At 35.7% G+C, this 16,970-nt stretch overlaps 4 protein-coding genes and 1 non-coding gene across 6 annotated transcripts; 2 read left to right on the top strand and 3 right to left on the bottom strand.

The window, feature by feature from the left end:
• Positions 1-1,350: 1,350 nt before the first annotated feature.
• On the top strand, positions 1,351-3,352 carry LOC104898331 (uncharacterized). Its single transcript, XM_010685388.4, has 2 exons — positions 1,351-2,688; positions 2,810-3,352. The coding sequence occupies exons 1-2, from the start codon at positions 2,590-2,592 to the stop codon at positions 3,350-3,352; spliced, it is 642 nt and encodes a 213-aa protein (XP_010683690.2). The 5' UTR covers positions 1,351-2,589.
• Positions 3,353-3,369: 17 nt separating this feature from the next.
• Positions 3,370-7,459, bottom strand: LOC104898330 (uncharacterized). Its single transcript, XM_010685387.4, has 5 exons — positions 7,090-7,459; positions 6,190-6,428; positions 5,070-5,182; positions 4,141-4,281; positions 3,370-4,020 (listed from the first exon to the last, which is right to left on the bottom strand). Exons 1-5 carry the CDS (start codon positions 7,346-7,348, stop codon positions 3,768-3,770), a joined length of 1,005 nt encoding a protein of 334 aa, XP_010683689.2. The 5' UTR covers positions 7,349-7,459; the 3' UTR covers positions 3,370-3,767.
• Positions 7,460-7,477: 18 nt separating this feature from the next.
• On the bottom strand, positions 7,478-7,557 carry TRNAL-UAG (transfer RNA leucine (anticodon UAG)). The gene has a single exon. It is a non-coding gene; the product is annotated as a tRNA-Leu (tRNA).
• A 1,735-nt stretch (positions 7,558-9,292) lies between these two features.
• Positions 9,293-10,951, top strand: LOC104898435 (F-box protein CPR1). The gene has a single exon (XM_010685521.3). The coding sequence runs from the start codon at positions 9,293-9,295 to the stop codon at positions 10,400-10,402; it is 1,110 nt and encodes a 369-aa protein (XP_010683823.3). The 3' UTR covers positions 10,403-10,951.
• LOC104898323 (protein ORANGE-LIKE, chloroplastic) lies at positions 10,710-16,756 on the bottom strand. Of its 2 annotated transcripts, XM_048647801.2 has the most exons (8): positions 16,424-16,752; positions 15,830-15,947; positions 15,560-15,679; positions 14,836-14,922; positions 14,022-14,098; positions 13,724-13,851; positions 13,032-13,168; positions 10,710-11,066 (listed from the first exon to the last, which is right to left on the bottom strand). In XM_048647801.2, the coding sequence occupies exons 1-8, from the start codon at positions 16,585-16,587 to the stop codon at positions 10,989-10,991; spliced, it is 909 nt and encodes a 302-aa protein (XP_048503758.1). In that variant the 5' UTR covers positions 16,588-16,752; the 3' UTR covers positions 10,710-10,988. The 2 variants fall into 2 exon arrangements, with proteins under 2 accessions (XP_048503758.1, XP_048503759.1); XM_048647802.2 differs by lacking the exon at positions 14,836-14,922 and having other exon boundaries at positions 16,424-16,756.
• Between the last annotated feature and the right edge of the window lie 214 nt (positions 16,757-16,970).

Below are 16,970 nucleotides of genomic sequence, written 5' to 3'. Positions count from 1 at the left end.
ACCACATCATACAATGGACGAAGCAAATAAATATAGCAACTTATGTGGATTTACATCATTGATTTGCTGTAGGCCAAACATAAAATCCTTACTGATACTAAAATGGCAATAACTACACCACCTTAAATCCTTTGTAAGATGAGATCTCGCTGGTAGAAATTAAAACTGATACACTTAAATACGAGAATAAATGGACTCTTTTTTCAGTCTATTATTACTTTTTACTATTAGTAAATATAATTGGTCTGCAGACTGCAGCACACATTAACTCAGACTCTAAGAGGTTGGGTAAAAGGCTAAACCGCCTAGAATTAAATGCCATAACATATTGTTGGGATGAAAATTCGAACCTTGGACAATGCCCATGTAATTCGGGATGGTACCCCACTGAGGTACCACCTCTCCCTCCTCAACTTTTTACTCTATAAATACCATCTTCCCCATGTCTAAACATCATTCATAGATATAACAATTTAACTCTTATTATGTGTAGAGTGCTTTGTAGCAATATAATGATGTTGAAAGCAAGTATGCTCTTCTTTCTAGCTTATTTCATAGTTATGTCTCATCATCAAGCAATGTCCCTCGATCAACACGGCCATGATTCTCATGATATCCTGAACCCGGAGTATGATTCTGTACTTCCGAAGAATGGTCATCATGGACATCATCATCATCATAGTCATCATCATCGACTTCGCCATCATGCTCATGTATTGGTGGAAGCACAAGAGGGTGCTCCTCATGATCATCATCAGAGGCTTCACCATCATGCCCATGCACCTGTTGGGGCATCACCAGAGGGTTCACCTAAACTTCCATCAAAGTTCTTATCTTACTTTTGGCCATAAGTAATACTTTGTCACATATTATTACTAAATACTAATACTAATAATAAGCAAGTTGAGGCCATGATACCTCATGCATGCATCAATTATCCATTGCAAAACATACATATCCATCATCATAATAAAGAAAAAGTATATTGATTCCAAAGAATTTTCACGAAATTACTTCCTCGTACAAAACAAAAAACGAAATAACTTCTCGAATAATCGTATAGAGTCTTCACACAAGTCTCTATATACGACTATATGGCTATATATAAAAAATTAACTAATACTCTTAAGAATTAGTCACTTAAAAGACGGCCTACTTTTAAATTAAAATTAGGTAATAATAATCTCTATATTAAAAATAGATCTAGCCCAATAGCAACTAGTTTGATTTCTTTCAACGACTAGTTTAATCCATTTGATGATTAGATCTATTTCTATATTAAAATTAGACCGTCTTTCGGTAATCAACTAGCCCAAGTGCTCAACCCTCATGAGCTAGGTGGGTAAAAAGGGGATCCCAACCCATAAGGAAACTTCCAGAGACTGGAAAGTCGGGATTTATACCAACAAACATTAAATCTACACAAACACCCCAATTATGGGGTTGATGAGAGTCGAACTCCCGACCATGAGGTTAGGAGGTGAGAGCCCAACCATTGGGCTCCCACATGATTTTCAAACCATCTCTTTTAATAATTTGTGTACTCTTAACTATGATATCTCCATATATGTGAATATATACATGGTCCGATCAAAATCTTCTGTTGGAGTGTCATTTTTTTTTTTTTTTTGACAATGACTAAGAAAAAAGTAGGAAAGAACTACTCTTTTCTTGCTTTATTAGCAAGAAAATGAGCCCTAGAAACCTCCTTTCCATTGGCTTTAACAATTGAAATAAACTCTAATTTACCTGCTGTTTCCTTAATTTTACCAACTATGTTCCTAATTTCGAGTGGGGAGGTGTTCGGTTTTGACAACGCGCTAATGATCTCGATACAGTCAGATTTTATTGATATAGCTTTAGAACATGGTTCCAAACTCTCAATGCAGTGTAGAATGACTATTGCTTCTGTTTGGACAGGTGAAGTTGCCAGGACCTTCATAGCACCCCAGCTGTTCGTATTGATGTCATCCGACCACGCGACAGCCGCAGACCATTCACTTGGGGCTTTTTTATTTTTTTTTTCCACGAGCCATCAACTTGGAAGAAGCCTAGATTTCCGTTTTGGATGCACTCCCTACTCCTATATATCAACGCCGAGCATATGTTTGATTACCCAAAACTAATGGATAGAGCTCGTTATAATATAACTTTGGCGGTATAATTAAGTCTTAACTTGACGTTATATATATTAATGTGATTCTCATAAGGCTATATGTATGTAAACTCTAATAGCAAATTAGCACTTCTTTAAGATCCAACCTTAATATTTGTATCTGATTCAATGAAAATATAAAATTAGAACCTCCTAAATCAATTGGAGCTAAAAAATCTCCAATATTGTCAAGCCAAATCTTGGGTCACATCAATTAGTAATGATTTAAACCTAACATCCTTTTTGAGAAAATGTCTCATATTATACCAATTAGATCACCAATTTTATACCTAAAGCATATCAAAATGGTTACATAAATGCTTCACAAGAGAAAGATTGGAATCACACAGAAAAAAAAAACGCTCTTCTTCTATTGATTATTGTTTTTCAAAAAAGAAATTTGGATAAGTTGTGCAGTGCAATTTGGTGCAATAATGATGAGAACTAGCTATAGCATGTTCTTCTTTCTACTTTGTTTTGCATTTTCTCATCATCAAGTAACATCCAATAATCAACACGAAGACAACTCGAAGGTAACATTTACTCTTATCTAATGAGTTAAGAGCTTTAATTAGAATAAGGGACTTTCTAATGTATGCTCATGACCATACAATAATATACCACATATTTATTTTCTTGGGTTTAATGTAACAGGAAGGCTATACGTTGGAGTTAAATCCAGCTTACCTGAGTTCTAGAGTGATCCCAGGTTCAGTATCAGCTTCGAAACAGCCTCGCCATGATCACCATAGCCACGGTGAAAAGCTTCATCATCATCACCACCATCATCATGTTTACTATGTAGAGAAGGCTTCTGGTTATTTCCCAATAAAGGCAACATCATCTTATGGCCAGCACCGTCGTCGTCATCATAAGAGGTCTCATCACCAAGCCCAAATCCTGAAGGTTCAGTTTCCATCAAAGTCTTTAGAAGTAACATATCCAGCTCTTTATGAACACAATCATCAACATAAGAGGCCGCGACATCATGTATCGATCCCTATGAAGGGTCCTCAATTTCCATCGGAGTCTGCTGTAGCAACTCCAAATCGTAAAGAAAGTCATCGTCGTCATCTATATCATTATCAGCACCATCGTCATCATCATCATCACCACCATCGCCATCAACATAAACATAAACAGTCTCAACATAAACATCATTCCCCATCCCCAGGGAGGCTCCACAATTTCTCTTGAACATTTCACAATCACAATTCACAAATAGTACTGTTAAATCAAATCTTTATAGGAAGTAATCACAGACCTTATTAACAAAGTATACTGATTCAAGAAAAATATTTCGACATAGTTTGCTTGTATCATGTTTCTTTCATTAAACAGTTTTCTCATCCAATCAAGTTTACAGCGTACTACGCAACAGAAGCCAGAATCACTTGGGTTATTGGATTTTGTTAACAAATCAACAATACACAATAGGCTTCTTCCATAACGTTGAATGCCTTAGAATTTCGTTTTGTTGTTATGTGGTTTCATACACACCTTTGCAGCCTATAATAGAAGGCTAGCATTCAACAATGGTTCTAATCCGAATCTCTAAGAATCCATTGTTCTGGAAGACACCAAAAACTTTTTCTCCTCCAAACCGCCTTCACTAACCCAACGAACCAATCCTGGGGGCAACAATCTCCAAGAGTCCTTTGGGATTGTCTACATGAACCCAATGCCCTGCTTTAGGGAGAACATGATGAGATATGATCCCCTCAGATCCATCTCTTTCCTTCTTGGCAAGCGCTTCAAGTCTCTGGATCACATGTGGATCCCATCGATCACTGTTCTCTGCTTGAACTATGGATATCTCCATTCCTTGCGGAGGGCGCTCTAGAAGAGGCCAATAATCCTTCTCCCTAAAATTACAGAAACATAATTAAGTTATGAGCGAGGTGCACGGGAAGAATTCAAAGCAAAATAATAACAGAAAATCTATAGCAATAACACAAATAGGAAAGGTGAACATGTTAGAGAACCTGTAAGAATTGAACATCTGAAAAGCACCTTTGAGGTTGAAGGTCCATGTCTCATGGTCATTAGATTTCTTCAGGTTAGTGCCTAGCCATTCGGACAATGACTTTGAAAACCCCAGCTTCATCAAGTGTTCCACAAGCCACCTGGAGGAGAACGCATGGAATATCATATTGACTACATATACTAAAAATAAATAAATTCATCAACAGTTTGGTGGACCGAACGTCAACACAAGGCAGCACCTAAGGGCTAAGCAAGACTCTTTTTGCAATTAGAAGCAGTAGGCTTGTACTGCTGTGCTAATATAAATGAGGCCACAACCCCTAGGAGGCCAGGAGTCTACGACCCTTGGAACCAATGACCCATTTGACTTGGTGACAATAATTATGCACTTTTTGCTAGAAATTTGTCTCATCTGATATCTTCTTTAACATCCCTTTGTTAAAAAGAAAGTGTCGCATTCTGTTCGGAAGAGGGGCAAGTTCCGGATATAGACAGGTTTCTCAGTGTTATTGTACCGAAAACCACTAAAGAGTTGAGTCAGATGCTCCCAGGATAGCAATATTAGCAGGACGGTTCCAGGAACCTACGCCAATCTCTCAGACCTTACTTCTGGCATCTAAGAAGCATGAGACTTCACCATGCTTGTCAGTCTCAAGATATTCTACAACCACAAAACAAGTCCACGAATCGAGGTCCGATGAAGAAGAAATCTCACATGGATTTCCAAGCAATGATGCATCTTTACTAAGAGATCTAAAAATTCTGAATTAAAATTTTCATTTATCCCTGCCATACAGTTGGATGACACCTTTAATGAGGCAGAACTGTTGTACAAAGGACTTAATAGGGATTAGGGAACAAGAGCTTGCTCATATTGGCGAAAGTTAACATTAAAAATATTGAAAAAGAAAGTTTCAAGTATCCTTACTTTCGGGAAGGAATTTGTGATGGAAGACTCTGCAAGGTCTCTAAAACTCGTTCCACTTCTCCACTACTGTCTTCAGGACTCACAACTCCAGGAACAGAGTCCAATACCCATAGCTGTTCTGCATCATGTAAATGGAAGCTAAAGTAACTCACCATCAAAAAGAAATATACACTCATTAACCTAAACAGTAAAAAGCATGGAAGAAATGTCCAGTTAAAATGATAAAGATCACAAAATATCCCAAGAATAATGCAATGAAAGCTAACTTGAAAGTATCTTCCCTAGATATGTCCAATAAATATCAGCATTTTACCAAAATTTTAATACCACAACAACAACAATGCCAAAGCCTAATCCGGATGGGATGGGGACCAATTTTTCTTGCAAGGTAATAATCTTACAGACGACAATTTCCCAATGCATATAAAGGATATAAAGCAGGAGATTTGATTACAAATTGACACGAATAAGAAAGTTCAAAACTAAAAACATATGCATACTTCTAAATCTAACTTCATTCTCTTTTAAACCTTGCTGGTACTCTGATTATTTAAGACAAACCCCTGTCTCAAGAAAATTTGGGAGCCGTCTTATCAACAATGTCTCAGAAAGATTCAGTTTATGGTTTAAGAAAGTACATTGTCATAGATCCAAGTGTATCTAGTATCTACACCAGTTTCATTAAAATTGATAGAGTCCAATGTAACTAACTCAGGAGTGTTATATGGTGGCCCATGAAATTGCGATTTGCACAGATGTGAAGCAGTAAAATCCAACCACAATTGCCTACTCAGCCTAGATCTTCATCACAAACGATCTATTATCAACCACAGTATTTATAACTGTCACAGTCACAAACTAGCGACACGTGACCTGCTGCCTCTCATGTTGATCATTCTCTTCAGCAAACGGATAACACAGCAAATGTTGTTCATAACTAACTCAACAAGGTATTAACCACTGCATGTATTGTAGACAAGAAGGTGGGACATAAAATGCATACACATCAACGACAATTAGAATATCCTAGATTACATCAATTGCTCGGTTAACTACAATGTGAATATCCAAAAAACGACGCCTCTGATGCATAAATTACACAGCTTCAACAAATTAATACCTGTTTCGGCAACGTTATGGAATCACCATAATCTCCACTAGCACAACTCTGAGCAAATTGTAATGCAACCTTACCACCCAAGGAATGCCCTATAACAACATCAGGCCAATCCCAACCTTGAGATTTCACCAATGTCGCCAAATCGGCCGCAGCATTATCCAGGTCATGTGGCGGACGAAGACCTTGAACACCAGCTGAGTTTCCATGGTTCCTCAAATCAACAAGCACCATCCTCCATTCTATTAAAAAAAATTGGCCACGCTACAATCACTTATTCCAATTTAATGTAACAAACTACGATAACAATCATTAAGAACTAGAAATTCAGGCCATAAAAATTTGCAATTCGTCAAAAATACATATTAGTATATTACACATACATTTTCTGGCTCAACAATTTATCAATTACGATATCATATAATAAAATTCAAAATATTAAGCATCAGGTTACATAACTTGACATTCAATTTCAAACTTGTAACTATATTTATTTAGATCATGAAAATTCACTAAAATCTGCAAGAAAAGAAGAAATTATATTACATATACATTTTCTGGCTCAACAAGTTATATCAATTATGAAAAACATACAATAAAATTCAACATATTAAGCATCAATATACATAATTTTAACATTGAATTTCAAAATTGTAACTATATTTAATCCATTTTAAATTCACTAAAATCTGCAAGAAAAAAAAGAAAGGGACGGGATTATATTACATATACATTTTCTAGCTCAACAAGTTATATCAATTATGAAAATAATACAATAAGATTCAACCTAAGCATCAATTTACATAATTTTAACATTCAGTTTCAAACTTTCAACTAATTTTAGATCATAAAATTCACTAAAAACTGCAATAAAAGAAAAAGAATTAGAAGAAATTGAAGTACCAGAAGAAGAATTAGAGGAGAGATAAGAAGAAAGATTGCGAGCGAAGGATCGCCAATTTCTTCCGGAACCTAAAAGTCCATGAATAACAAATGCAGTAGAATTATACGGCTTTTCGATTACATTAGAAACTCTTACTTCTTCAAATGCTAGGGTTTCCAACCATCTCCTACTATAATTGCGCGAATTTAACCCAAGAATATTATTGAACCGAGTTACGAACTGAGTTAACTCGGACTTGTTGCGAATCGCTCTCGCCATTTTTTCTCTCTCTTCAAGCACTGACTAATGATTATAGTTTAGTCTGAAAAGAGTAATTTGCAGGGAAGAAGGAGAGTTGCAGCGACGTCGTTTAGGATGGGGGAAAAATAAATAATGAGGATGAAAAATTGACAGCTGTGGGATTTGAACCCACGCCCTTTCGGACCAGAGCCTAAATCTGGCGCCTTAGACCACTCGGCCAAACTGTCAGATGATTATTATCTTAAACCAAGATAAAACATAGTCTTTTCCAAAGCAAATCACCACTTAAGAAATTTTAACTAGAAGTCCGTGCTATTTTAATTGTTGCGTTTAAAACGAAATGGAGGTAGTATATACTATATAGATTGAGTATTTTAAGTTTTTAGCCATGAATTTTCTTAAGATTTTAACCATGAATTTTAACGATATTTTTAAAAAGTTGACGGTCCTCTCATTTTCTCCTTTAAAATACTCATAATTTTTTCTTAATAAAGGAGTATTTATTGAAAAATTATCTCAAATGACCCTAACCATTAACCTATTTTTCCAAATAATTTTGATTTTTACACCTTTGCCTTCAACAACCCTAAAATTGTTTTTCTTATTAAACTAACGGAAAAATAGACGGCGTTATGTGTACTTTACTTTGGCAGTTAGTTAAGACTTTGACAGTAGTTAAAACTTATGTCCCAATCCCTTTTCTCTGTTTACAACATTTTGTTCTCCATAACATAAGCCAAAGTGATCGAGAAAATGTCATAAACTGGGAAAAGATGTTAGCTGTATAGATTTTAATTAACTGTCAAACATGCCAAAATCAAACACACTTAACACCATCCATTTTTTTGTCAGTTTTAATGACAAAATACTAATTTAAGATATCTGAAAAAAGAGGTGTAAAAGTTAAGGTTATTTGAGAAAATAGACTATAAGTTAAGATAGGGATGAATGAAACTATATGAAAAAGTGAAAATCTAATAAACCGATCCCAAATTGATCTGAATTATCGGATACCTGAACCGATAACAATGATCGGGTCGGGTGTCCGATTCGAAATATAATTTATCGGATCGAATTTAAGTAATGTAAGATATTATCGAGTACTCGAATTATCCGATAATCATCTATAATATTAATTATCCGACCCATGTTCAGCCCCAGTTCAGGTCATCTGAGATAATTTCCCATATATATCTATTGAAAAAGTTGTAGCCCTCACTCTCTTTCAACAATTCTTTATCAAACTAGACTTTTTCTATGTAGCAAGTATTTTGAAACATATGCACTTCTTATATTTCAACTCTGTTTTTCTTCATTTTTTGACATTGACTTCATCAGTATATAAAGGGAAATGGGTTGAAACATAATAAATGTGGGTTGCGTGCCTTGCCATGTTTGATTTTAGTGAATCGAAGCCGCAATATACTTGGTCAAGACCCGAAAATTGGGTCAAGGTTGTTTCTCACAAAAAAATATTTTTAACTCATCTAAAAAGTTACTATAAGATTAGATAAGATAAGATTTGATAAAATAAGATAAGATGTTCGGTTAACTCATTTTCATTCCTTTCAGAAAAAGATAAGATAAGATCAGAGCAAATAAGATAAAATAAAATCAGATAAGATTGTATAAGATCTTATCAGACAAGATAAAACAAAATAAGTTGAACTGAACATACTCTAAGGCCTAAATCTATCTATTTAAAAGTATTTATTATTTCTTGGCATTATAGTACTTAGATTTAGTTTAAGATATGTTTTCTTGAGTTAGGTTTTATATGATGTACTATAAATACCCCTTTAAATTAATAGTAATTCGAACTTTTTGTCCCTTCAATCTATTTTATCATCAATCCTCCTTGCGTTCTAAAACTATAGATACAACTCCTATATCTATCATAACAAATTCTGACCAATTTATGTTACTTTGTTCAGTAATATGTATAGAACTAAGTATATGATCATGATTCTTCCTGAAGAAATAATAGTTGATGTTCTTTTACGATTGCCTGCAAAATCTCTTATGCGCTTTAAAAGCGTATGCAAGTCATGGTATAATCTAATCAAGTGCCCTGATTTTTCCAAGCTTCATTTAGAAAGATCACTCACCACTCGATCAAATCTGCACTATGTTATTAAAACTCCCATGTTTCATTTGGCAGATTTTGACACTTTTGATAACCCCATTGAATTGAATCACCCTTATAAGACCAATTATCCTAGTGATTGTCGAGTAGTTGGATCATGTAATGGCTTGCTTTGTCTTCATCGTTATTTTAATTTTCAGCTTCCACTTTGTATTTACAATCCCACTACTCGGACCTACAAATTACTCCCCTTTTTGACAGTACGGGCACCGTTTAATTATCGCAGATCGATGTTTACTTTCGGGTTTGGTTATGATAATGCCTCCAAGGACTATAAATGTGTGAGGGTGTTTCGGAATTTGAACAAGGCAACTGGTACTTATGAGAGTGAAGTCATGGTTTGTAGTTTGAAGGACGATGAATGGAGAAGAGCTCCTGATGTTGCATCTGATTTCGATTTCGATTACCGGAGGAGTGTCTTTGTTAAGGATAAAATCCATTGGGTTGGTGGTAGAGAAAAAGATGGAGTAAGAGCACTCCTCCCTATTGTTGCATTTAGTTTGAGTGATGAAACTTTTAGCACACTGCCAGTTCCTAATCTTGATACCATGCGCTTTAAGCGCATGTTTTTGGGGGAACTTGATGGGTGCTTGTGTCTTTCGGTTAGCTATATCGATAAGTACTGTGATGTGTGGGTAATGAAGGAGTATGGTGTTGCTGGATCTTGGTCTAGGTTGCTTTCCGTTACCAAGCGATATGGTGATGAAGAACTGGAGAGACCTGTTTGTTATTCGATGGATCGTAAGAAATTGTTTGTGAACACTCATATTTGGTTTCAGCTTGTTTCCATTGATTTGGATAAAATGGAAATTACCAATAATGTGAAAGCTAGTAGGTTTAACAGCTGCTCACATGCTTATGTTTGTGTAGAGAACCTTCTTATGTTGGAACATAGTAGTGTTCACGTTAAAAACGACGAGCAATAGGAGGGGGGAAAGACAAGAACAATGTCATCGTGCGATCCATGGGGTGATTCAGGGAGTACCTCTGAGGGCAAAGAGACACCTCCGTCAGACGTGAATCAAGAGAAAGAACAAGCTTGCGGATTCCATAGCAAGAAATGCAAGAGAGATAACAGAAGGCTTTAATAACCGAAGCAGAACAATTAATCTGTAGTAATCTTCTAAACTCTAATAGCAGCAGCAGCCTTAGTACTGTAACTGAACTTGTTTAATTTATGGAAGTTCGTTTTCTACCAAAAAAAATGTCATTTGTAGTCCTGTAAACCTGCTCTCAGAAAAAATTAGTCCTGTACTCTTGTCATTTAATACTTGTTCCAGCAAATCTACACAACCATATATTATACGCTGAGATTTTTACACATGATACTTGTACATAAATCTTCCATTTCAAGGTTCTTCTTCCCTCCACAGCCCCCTTCTTCAAGGTTTGTCTTCGCCTCTTCGGATCACGTCCAACGGTCCAAGACAAAAAAAATTACAATCGCTCATTTGATGACATTAATAAGACTAGAACTCCAACACCTGAGATAATGTTTCATCATCTATTTTCTTAGTCGAAAGGATCTATTCGCAGATCATGTTCACTTGCCATTATCATCCCAGTGCAAAGGCAAGTAGGACACATTACCTGAAACCAAAAGGAATATATTTACAATTTAAGCAAGCACCAAGAATTCCCAATTCATACTTCACTTATGTGACAATTGACAAAACCAGAATTCAAATGTTTGTTTGAGACCAAATTCCAGAAATATCATTGATCAGCTGGAATCATCTTAGAGATTTATATTGGAAAAGTATCATCACGATGCAGGAGGAATCTACTCTATCAGATACTCGTTCCTTTTTAAACTTCAAGGTCATGAGATCAAATGTCACTAGGGGCTCTTTGGGGTGAGGTTTCTCTTACCATCCCCTCTCCCTCTAAGGAGTCTGACCAAACCTGGTTGGTTAATACTTATGCGAGGTGCCAGTTCAGTAGGGTCTTTCATCTTACCAACTTTTTTTTTTATTTTAAAAAAAGGTCTGCTGCCGGCTCAAGGCCCTTATAGCAGGAATCCCCTTGGGCCAGTCAAGCCTGAACCACAAAGTTCAAATGTTTGTTGGATACCAGATTCCAAAAATATCATGGACCAACTGAAAATCATCACGGAGCTTTTATTGGGAAAGTCTATCGGAAAGTCCAATCATGATGCAGGAGGAATCTACTCTATCAGATAGTCATTCCTGTTTACTCCGGAAGGTGATGAAAAAGGTCTGCCGGCTTGGCCCCAGGCCCTATCGCAGGGAGCCCCCTATAGGGGTGAAAGTTCGGTGTACGGTTTGGATTAGAGCCTAATCCAATCCAATCTGAACAAAATTTGGATTTCAAGTTTTCAATTGGAATCCAATCGCAGGGAGCCCCCTAGGACAGTCGAAGCCCGCTCCAAAATGTCCCCACCATGTATAGAGGTGATCTCTACTTCAAATAAATATAGGGAAAGGGGTAAAATAAAAATTCTGTTTGCAGCTTTGCATACATCTGCCACGGCTCCCACTAGGGGTCAATCGGGTCATAAACTCATAACAATTAACAATCCGTGCTGAGCTCAGACCTTGGGTTGCTCGTAATCAAGTAAATATCTTTCTAATGTTATTAACATTTTTCTTATCAAGTTTTTACTTATAACTAATGATACTCATTAGGATTGTGCAAATTTTATTAATAACACATCAAATTTTGAAATATATAAAACTAAAATAGTTAAAAGTATTTTGAGCTTGTTCACAAATCACAAGTCTCTTGAGCCGAGCTACATGAATTTTCGAGCCGAGCTAGAGTAAACGTGAGTGGCCTAGGCTCATCAACCCCTAGCTTCCCCAAGCAGCTACACCATATATATAAAGCTAAATCAAATGTAAAGAATTAACTGAATCCATAGGCTTCTACATGATTCAATATTTTTTACTAATCACCTCTCATCCATTTCACCAAAACTTTCAAAGCAGCTATAGATCTCCTACTATGGTTATCCATACTGTCTTAGGAAGCACTTTAAAACACGATTTCAGCAGTTAATGTTGTTCTATTTACGTGTCCATTTCGATTGGTGTCAGACATTGATTTTTCTTAAAACTTCTGGATAATAATATGCTAAATTCAATATGTTCATTAGCTTGCATTTCTTATTAACGTGAAGTAGCAAATTAAGGGTCAGTTGGAGAGAGTCTCTCTGCCATATCTGCAAATTAGGGTGGAAGCATCTACAGAGGCACTAGAGTAATTTTGTTATGATGTCTTTCTTAACAGGCAAAATTTTCACATGACTACTTCGGACACACATCTTCAGACAATGTCGAGGGAAATAGAGGGACAAAAAAGAAGAAACAGAAACAGCATACATTAATTAAACATAACTTAAGTAAGATTATCAAGGAAACTGGTTAGAATTGATATAGAAGTAACAGGTTAACAGCAGCAGCATACATTAATTAAACATAACTTAAGTAAGACTATGAAGGAAACTGGTTAGAATTGGTAAAATAAATCCAGTTTGAACGTCAAGTTCCCAGATGTAATATAGTATCAACAAGATTCTAAAGAACTGCATACCTTTCCTGCTCCTGAACAACTAGAACACCTTTGTGTAGTTGGCACTCGCAAGGGACGATCAAAATCACTAGATATAGAAATTGGTTCTGTCCTTAAGCACACACCACTAGCAGAACATCGAGCACAAGCCAAATATCCTGCATAAGAGATTCAGACCATTCAGTAATGAGAAATGACACTGTAACACAACTGATGGATGACACCAGAAAGAATCTTGATCCTGGATAATGTCGTGCAACAATGGTTACCAGCAAGATTGACATGCAGTCTGAAAGCAAGGTACACAGACACACAAATCATATAACAAGTAAGATATGTAGCGATCATTGCAAATTTAAGCCTTTTGTAAGTCATCATTTAGCACAAGAAATAATTTATCTAAGATATAGGAGCTTAGAGGATGATAAAGACGTGTAAACAACTTCTCATAATAACTGGATTTACATTAGAAAATAGGAAGTACAGAAACCAGAGAAAGAGATCAAAGAAAACAAGGAATCTTTTAGATGATGTAGGACTTAGGAGGCACCATCGAAGCAATAAATTTAAGAGCTACACTTTCTAAGTTAGAAAACTACTTTCTAAAAATTAGGGGAAATTAGCAAGACACTACATGAGTCAATATCCAATGCAGCCATGCAGGTTCGAAGAAACAAAATTTGAGTTTCAAGAATATATAAGTTAGGATGTACCAGATCCATGGCAATACTTGCATCTTTTCTTCTCTTGTTGTTCCACATTGTTAACTTCAATGAGCATCAAAGCTGAAATTACTCCAACAGCTCCACCAGAGAAAGACGCCACTATAGGATCAACTTGACTAAATGTCAAAACAAAGTTCATAGGTCACTAATTATTTGATAACTAGGGAGTTACTAATTTAATCTTAATTCTGAAGAAAACAAACTCTCTTGACATGATGAATCATCTAAAAATTGTTTGCAGTGATCTTGTAGCTTAAATTAATATAAAATTTGTTTGTAGTAATACCTCAGTTGAAGAGGCAAATGCAAGGTGCGAATGAAATCCTCATAAGACATTCCCCCTAAACCTAGTTTCAATTCAAGCTGCAAAAAGAAAATGCAGGTTCAGATTTCATAGCAATCCTTCTAGCAAGTTAATATTGATACAACTGATAAGAAAAAGAATTTATAATTCCTTCCCAAGATAGAAACAGTATCTTAATCTCTGAGGAAAAATATTGACGAAGCAAAAAGTCGTAGCTTCACAACGATAAGAATGCTCCGTTTTTCCTAACCTACATTGATGGCTAATCTCTTCTCATTTTGGGGACAGAAAAATATAGCTGCAAATTCCAAGTATCTTAGCACCAATTCTGGGTGTTTTTATTGAATCATGAATAAGTATATTAACACCAACCATTATAGTTAGACACACAAGAATGACTCTGAAGTGTTTGATGCTTCTATTCTTGATGATATTAGTATGAATAGATCTGATTCGAATTCTTGAGCGCTCAATTATTTTCCTGCATTGAGCTTCCAAGTGTAAAAGGCGAGCAATGAAGTTTGTGATGATGTGTTTTTTCAAAAGAAAAGGAAAAGATATGCGTGAGTACTGGGTAATGTGGAAGTTATTTAATTTGGGTTGGATTACTTATGTGACTGCGAGCCTCGTAAGCATCCATCTTGATACCAGAAAACGTTCACAAGGGGTATGAATGTTGAATATATAGCACTGTTTGATTTACGAAAGTTAGGAAACACAACGTAATTCCCCAAATCATACAACCTCCAAAAAGCAAAAGTGAAAAGATTCAAAAGTAAGAACGATGAAATCTTACAGTTGGAGCAATAAGGCCTCCAAAGACAATGATCCCTGCTATAAATGAAAAGCTCGTCAAGTATAGCTGCTTCAATGTCTTAGGAGTCTGCATTAAAAAAGAACACGTAAAAAACTCAAACCCCCAACTTCAAGAAACTTGGGAGGACTTATAAAGATGAAGAGTTACAATTAATACAAAGACAAGGAAAGGGAATGTGGTACGTGGAAGAAACATCTGCATTTCCAATCTCAATACATCATCTTTCCCTGATAGTCTGATACATATTTCCAAACAGAAGTTCAAAACAGTGAAGTATATGAGCTATAATGTGTACTTCCTTGATAAATGACCATTTATGTTCAGGCGGTTGTAGTCATAAATGAATCCGGAGAACTTCGGTGAGTCTCTATCAAAATGTAAGGAGGGTAATAAAATACCAATATTGGTTCATACATAGCTCATAAAAAAGCACATTATATGTTCCTTCCATAACATAAACTCCTACTATCAGAAATTTCTAATCTACAAGATTAAAAAAAACTAGTACAGAAAAAGAACAACTACTAATTCATCCTCTAATAGTGTTTTAGATGAGTCCAAACCTCAGGTGAAAAGCGTTCTTTGTTAACTTATCCTGCCTTTTCTTTTCCAGACAATTCAGTTACCAGAGCACAACAGTTTTGTTCATTTTGTTATGTTTTTTAACAAACTGGCAAGTTTCGATGTTTCCTCAAAGACTTACCACATGGGGAAGGAAGGGAATAGATGAAGGAATCTCAGGCATTTCGTTTGCCTCATCTGAAGTCCCTTCATGAGAACCTTTCATCCTCTTGAGGCGTTGTTGTATCCGTAGTCTCCTCACCTATTATAATTAATCAGCACAGAAAAATTGGAAAACTATAAGATGGTCATACTTCTATACTATCCACATCTAAAGTCAACAAAGGAGTAAAATGCAATGTGTAACAAATCTATCAACAATGGCTTCACAAATACTGTCACAAAACTTCACCTCCTCCATAAGAAGAAATATCTTATTTCGCCTACTCCTTATATTATCTTGGATTTCCTGTGTCTGCATTTGAGTGAAGTTCTGAACCGTTTCAGGTCCCTCTATAATGCAAAAATTTCTGCACAATATGATTTCCACTATATAATTACATCCAAATATAGCTCCATATCACATATCACATGTAATTACATCCAAATATTTATGGTGTAAATTCACATCAAAATCCAATGCCAATTACAACAAAAAACAAAACTAAACAGCCCATATTGTGAAATCATAGCTTCAAACAACCACAATTTCAGAACCTTAAAACAACAAACCCATATAACTACTACTACAAACTTCAAATTGGAGATTCAATAACCACTTAAAATTTCCACTTTTTAACAAAATCCAATATACCCATTTCCCAAATTCTTAAAAAAACCCCATCTTTTGCCCAGAATTCTCCAATACAAGAGTTTTACAAGCTCTAAAATTCTTCTTTCTTTTATGGGTTCTTCTAAGTTATTGCTCTATATTGCTACAACAGAAATAATTTGACAAAATTCACACCAAAAGAGTCCAAAATTGAAAGGGGATAAAGAGTATTACCCAGAGGAATTGTCGGGGACAGGTAAAGAGTCAAATGAATCTTTTGAAGAAGAAGAGCAAGCAACTCGTAGGAGCTTGGAATTGGGAAAATAATGGCGTTTTAATTTACCCTTTAAAGGAATTGTAATGAAGGAAGAAGGTTGAAGAAAGAGACAACACTCCATTTCAAGGATAATCAAAACACACACAGTCAGTCAGTCACACAGCCTTTTACTGGAGAAGAGAAAAAAGCTGCCTGTCTGATCCTCTACAAGATAGGACTGAAGCTGAAATTGATCTATCCAAAGTGATGATGTATTGTAACATTTGTACCGTGGCGTTTTTAAATAGATGCTCCATCTAGATTTGTATACTCATTTGCTGATGTATAATAAACATAATTATTCATCGACACGAATTCAACATTTTATGTACCAATATTTAATGACATAGTGAAACCTCAAACATATTATAATTATCATGTAAAATATAGAAAAGAAACATTTTCACCTTGACACGACTGCAGCGGCAGTCGTCGAACGTTTTTGGGGTTGATTCGGTTTTTGTG

This window comes from Beta vulgaris, chromosome 7 (assembly GCF_026745355.1).
Source record: "Beta vulgaris subsp. vulgaris cultivar EL10 chromosome 7, EL10.2, whole genome shotgun sequence".
NCBI classification, from domain to species: Eukaryota; Viridiplantae; Streptophyta; class Magnoliopsida; order Caryophyllales; family Amaranthaceae; genus Beta; species Beta vulgaris.
The sequence above is the reverse complement of the archived record's forward strand: the minus strand, read 5'-3'. Positions and strand labels throughout refer to the sequence as shown.

Coding starts and splice junctions, on each gene's coding strand:
- LOC104898331 (XM_010685388.4), top strand. CDS start 2,590: ATGATGAGAACTAGCTATAGCATGTTCTTCTTTCTACTTTGTTTTGCA. Junction 2,689..2,809: donor AACACGAAGACAACTCGAAG/GTAACATTTACT, acceptor TTAATGTAACAG/GAAGGCTATACGTTGGAGTT.
- LOC104898330 (XM_010685387.4), bottom strand. CDS start 7,348: ATGGCGAGAGCGATTCGCAACAAGTCCGAGTTAACTCAGTTCGTAACT. Junction 6,429..7,089: donor CTCCTCTAATTCTTCTTCTG/GTACTTCAATTT, acceptor TTTTTTTAATAG/AATGGAGGATGGTGCTTGTT. Junction 4,021..4,140: donor CAGATGTTCAATTCTTACAG/GTTCTCTAACAT, acceptor CTGTAATTTTAG/GGAGAAGGATTATTGGCCTC.
- LOC104898435 (XM_010685521.3), top strand. CDS start 9,293: ATGATTCTTCCTGAAGAAATAATAGTTGATGTTCTTTTACGATTGCCT.
- LOC104898323 (XM_048647801.2), bottom strand. CDS start 16,587: ATGGAGTGTTGTCTCTTTCTTCAACCTTCTTCCTTCATTACAATTCCT. Junction 15,680..15,829: donor TATTTCTTCTTATGGAGGAG/GTGAAGTTTTGT, acceptor TAATTATAATAG/GTGAGGAGACTACGGATACA. Junction 11,067..13,031: donor GTTGTTCAGGAGCAGGAAAG/GTATGCAGTTCT, acceptor TTTTGGTTTCAG/GTAATGTGTCCTACTTGCCT.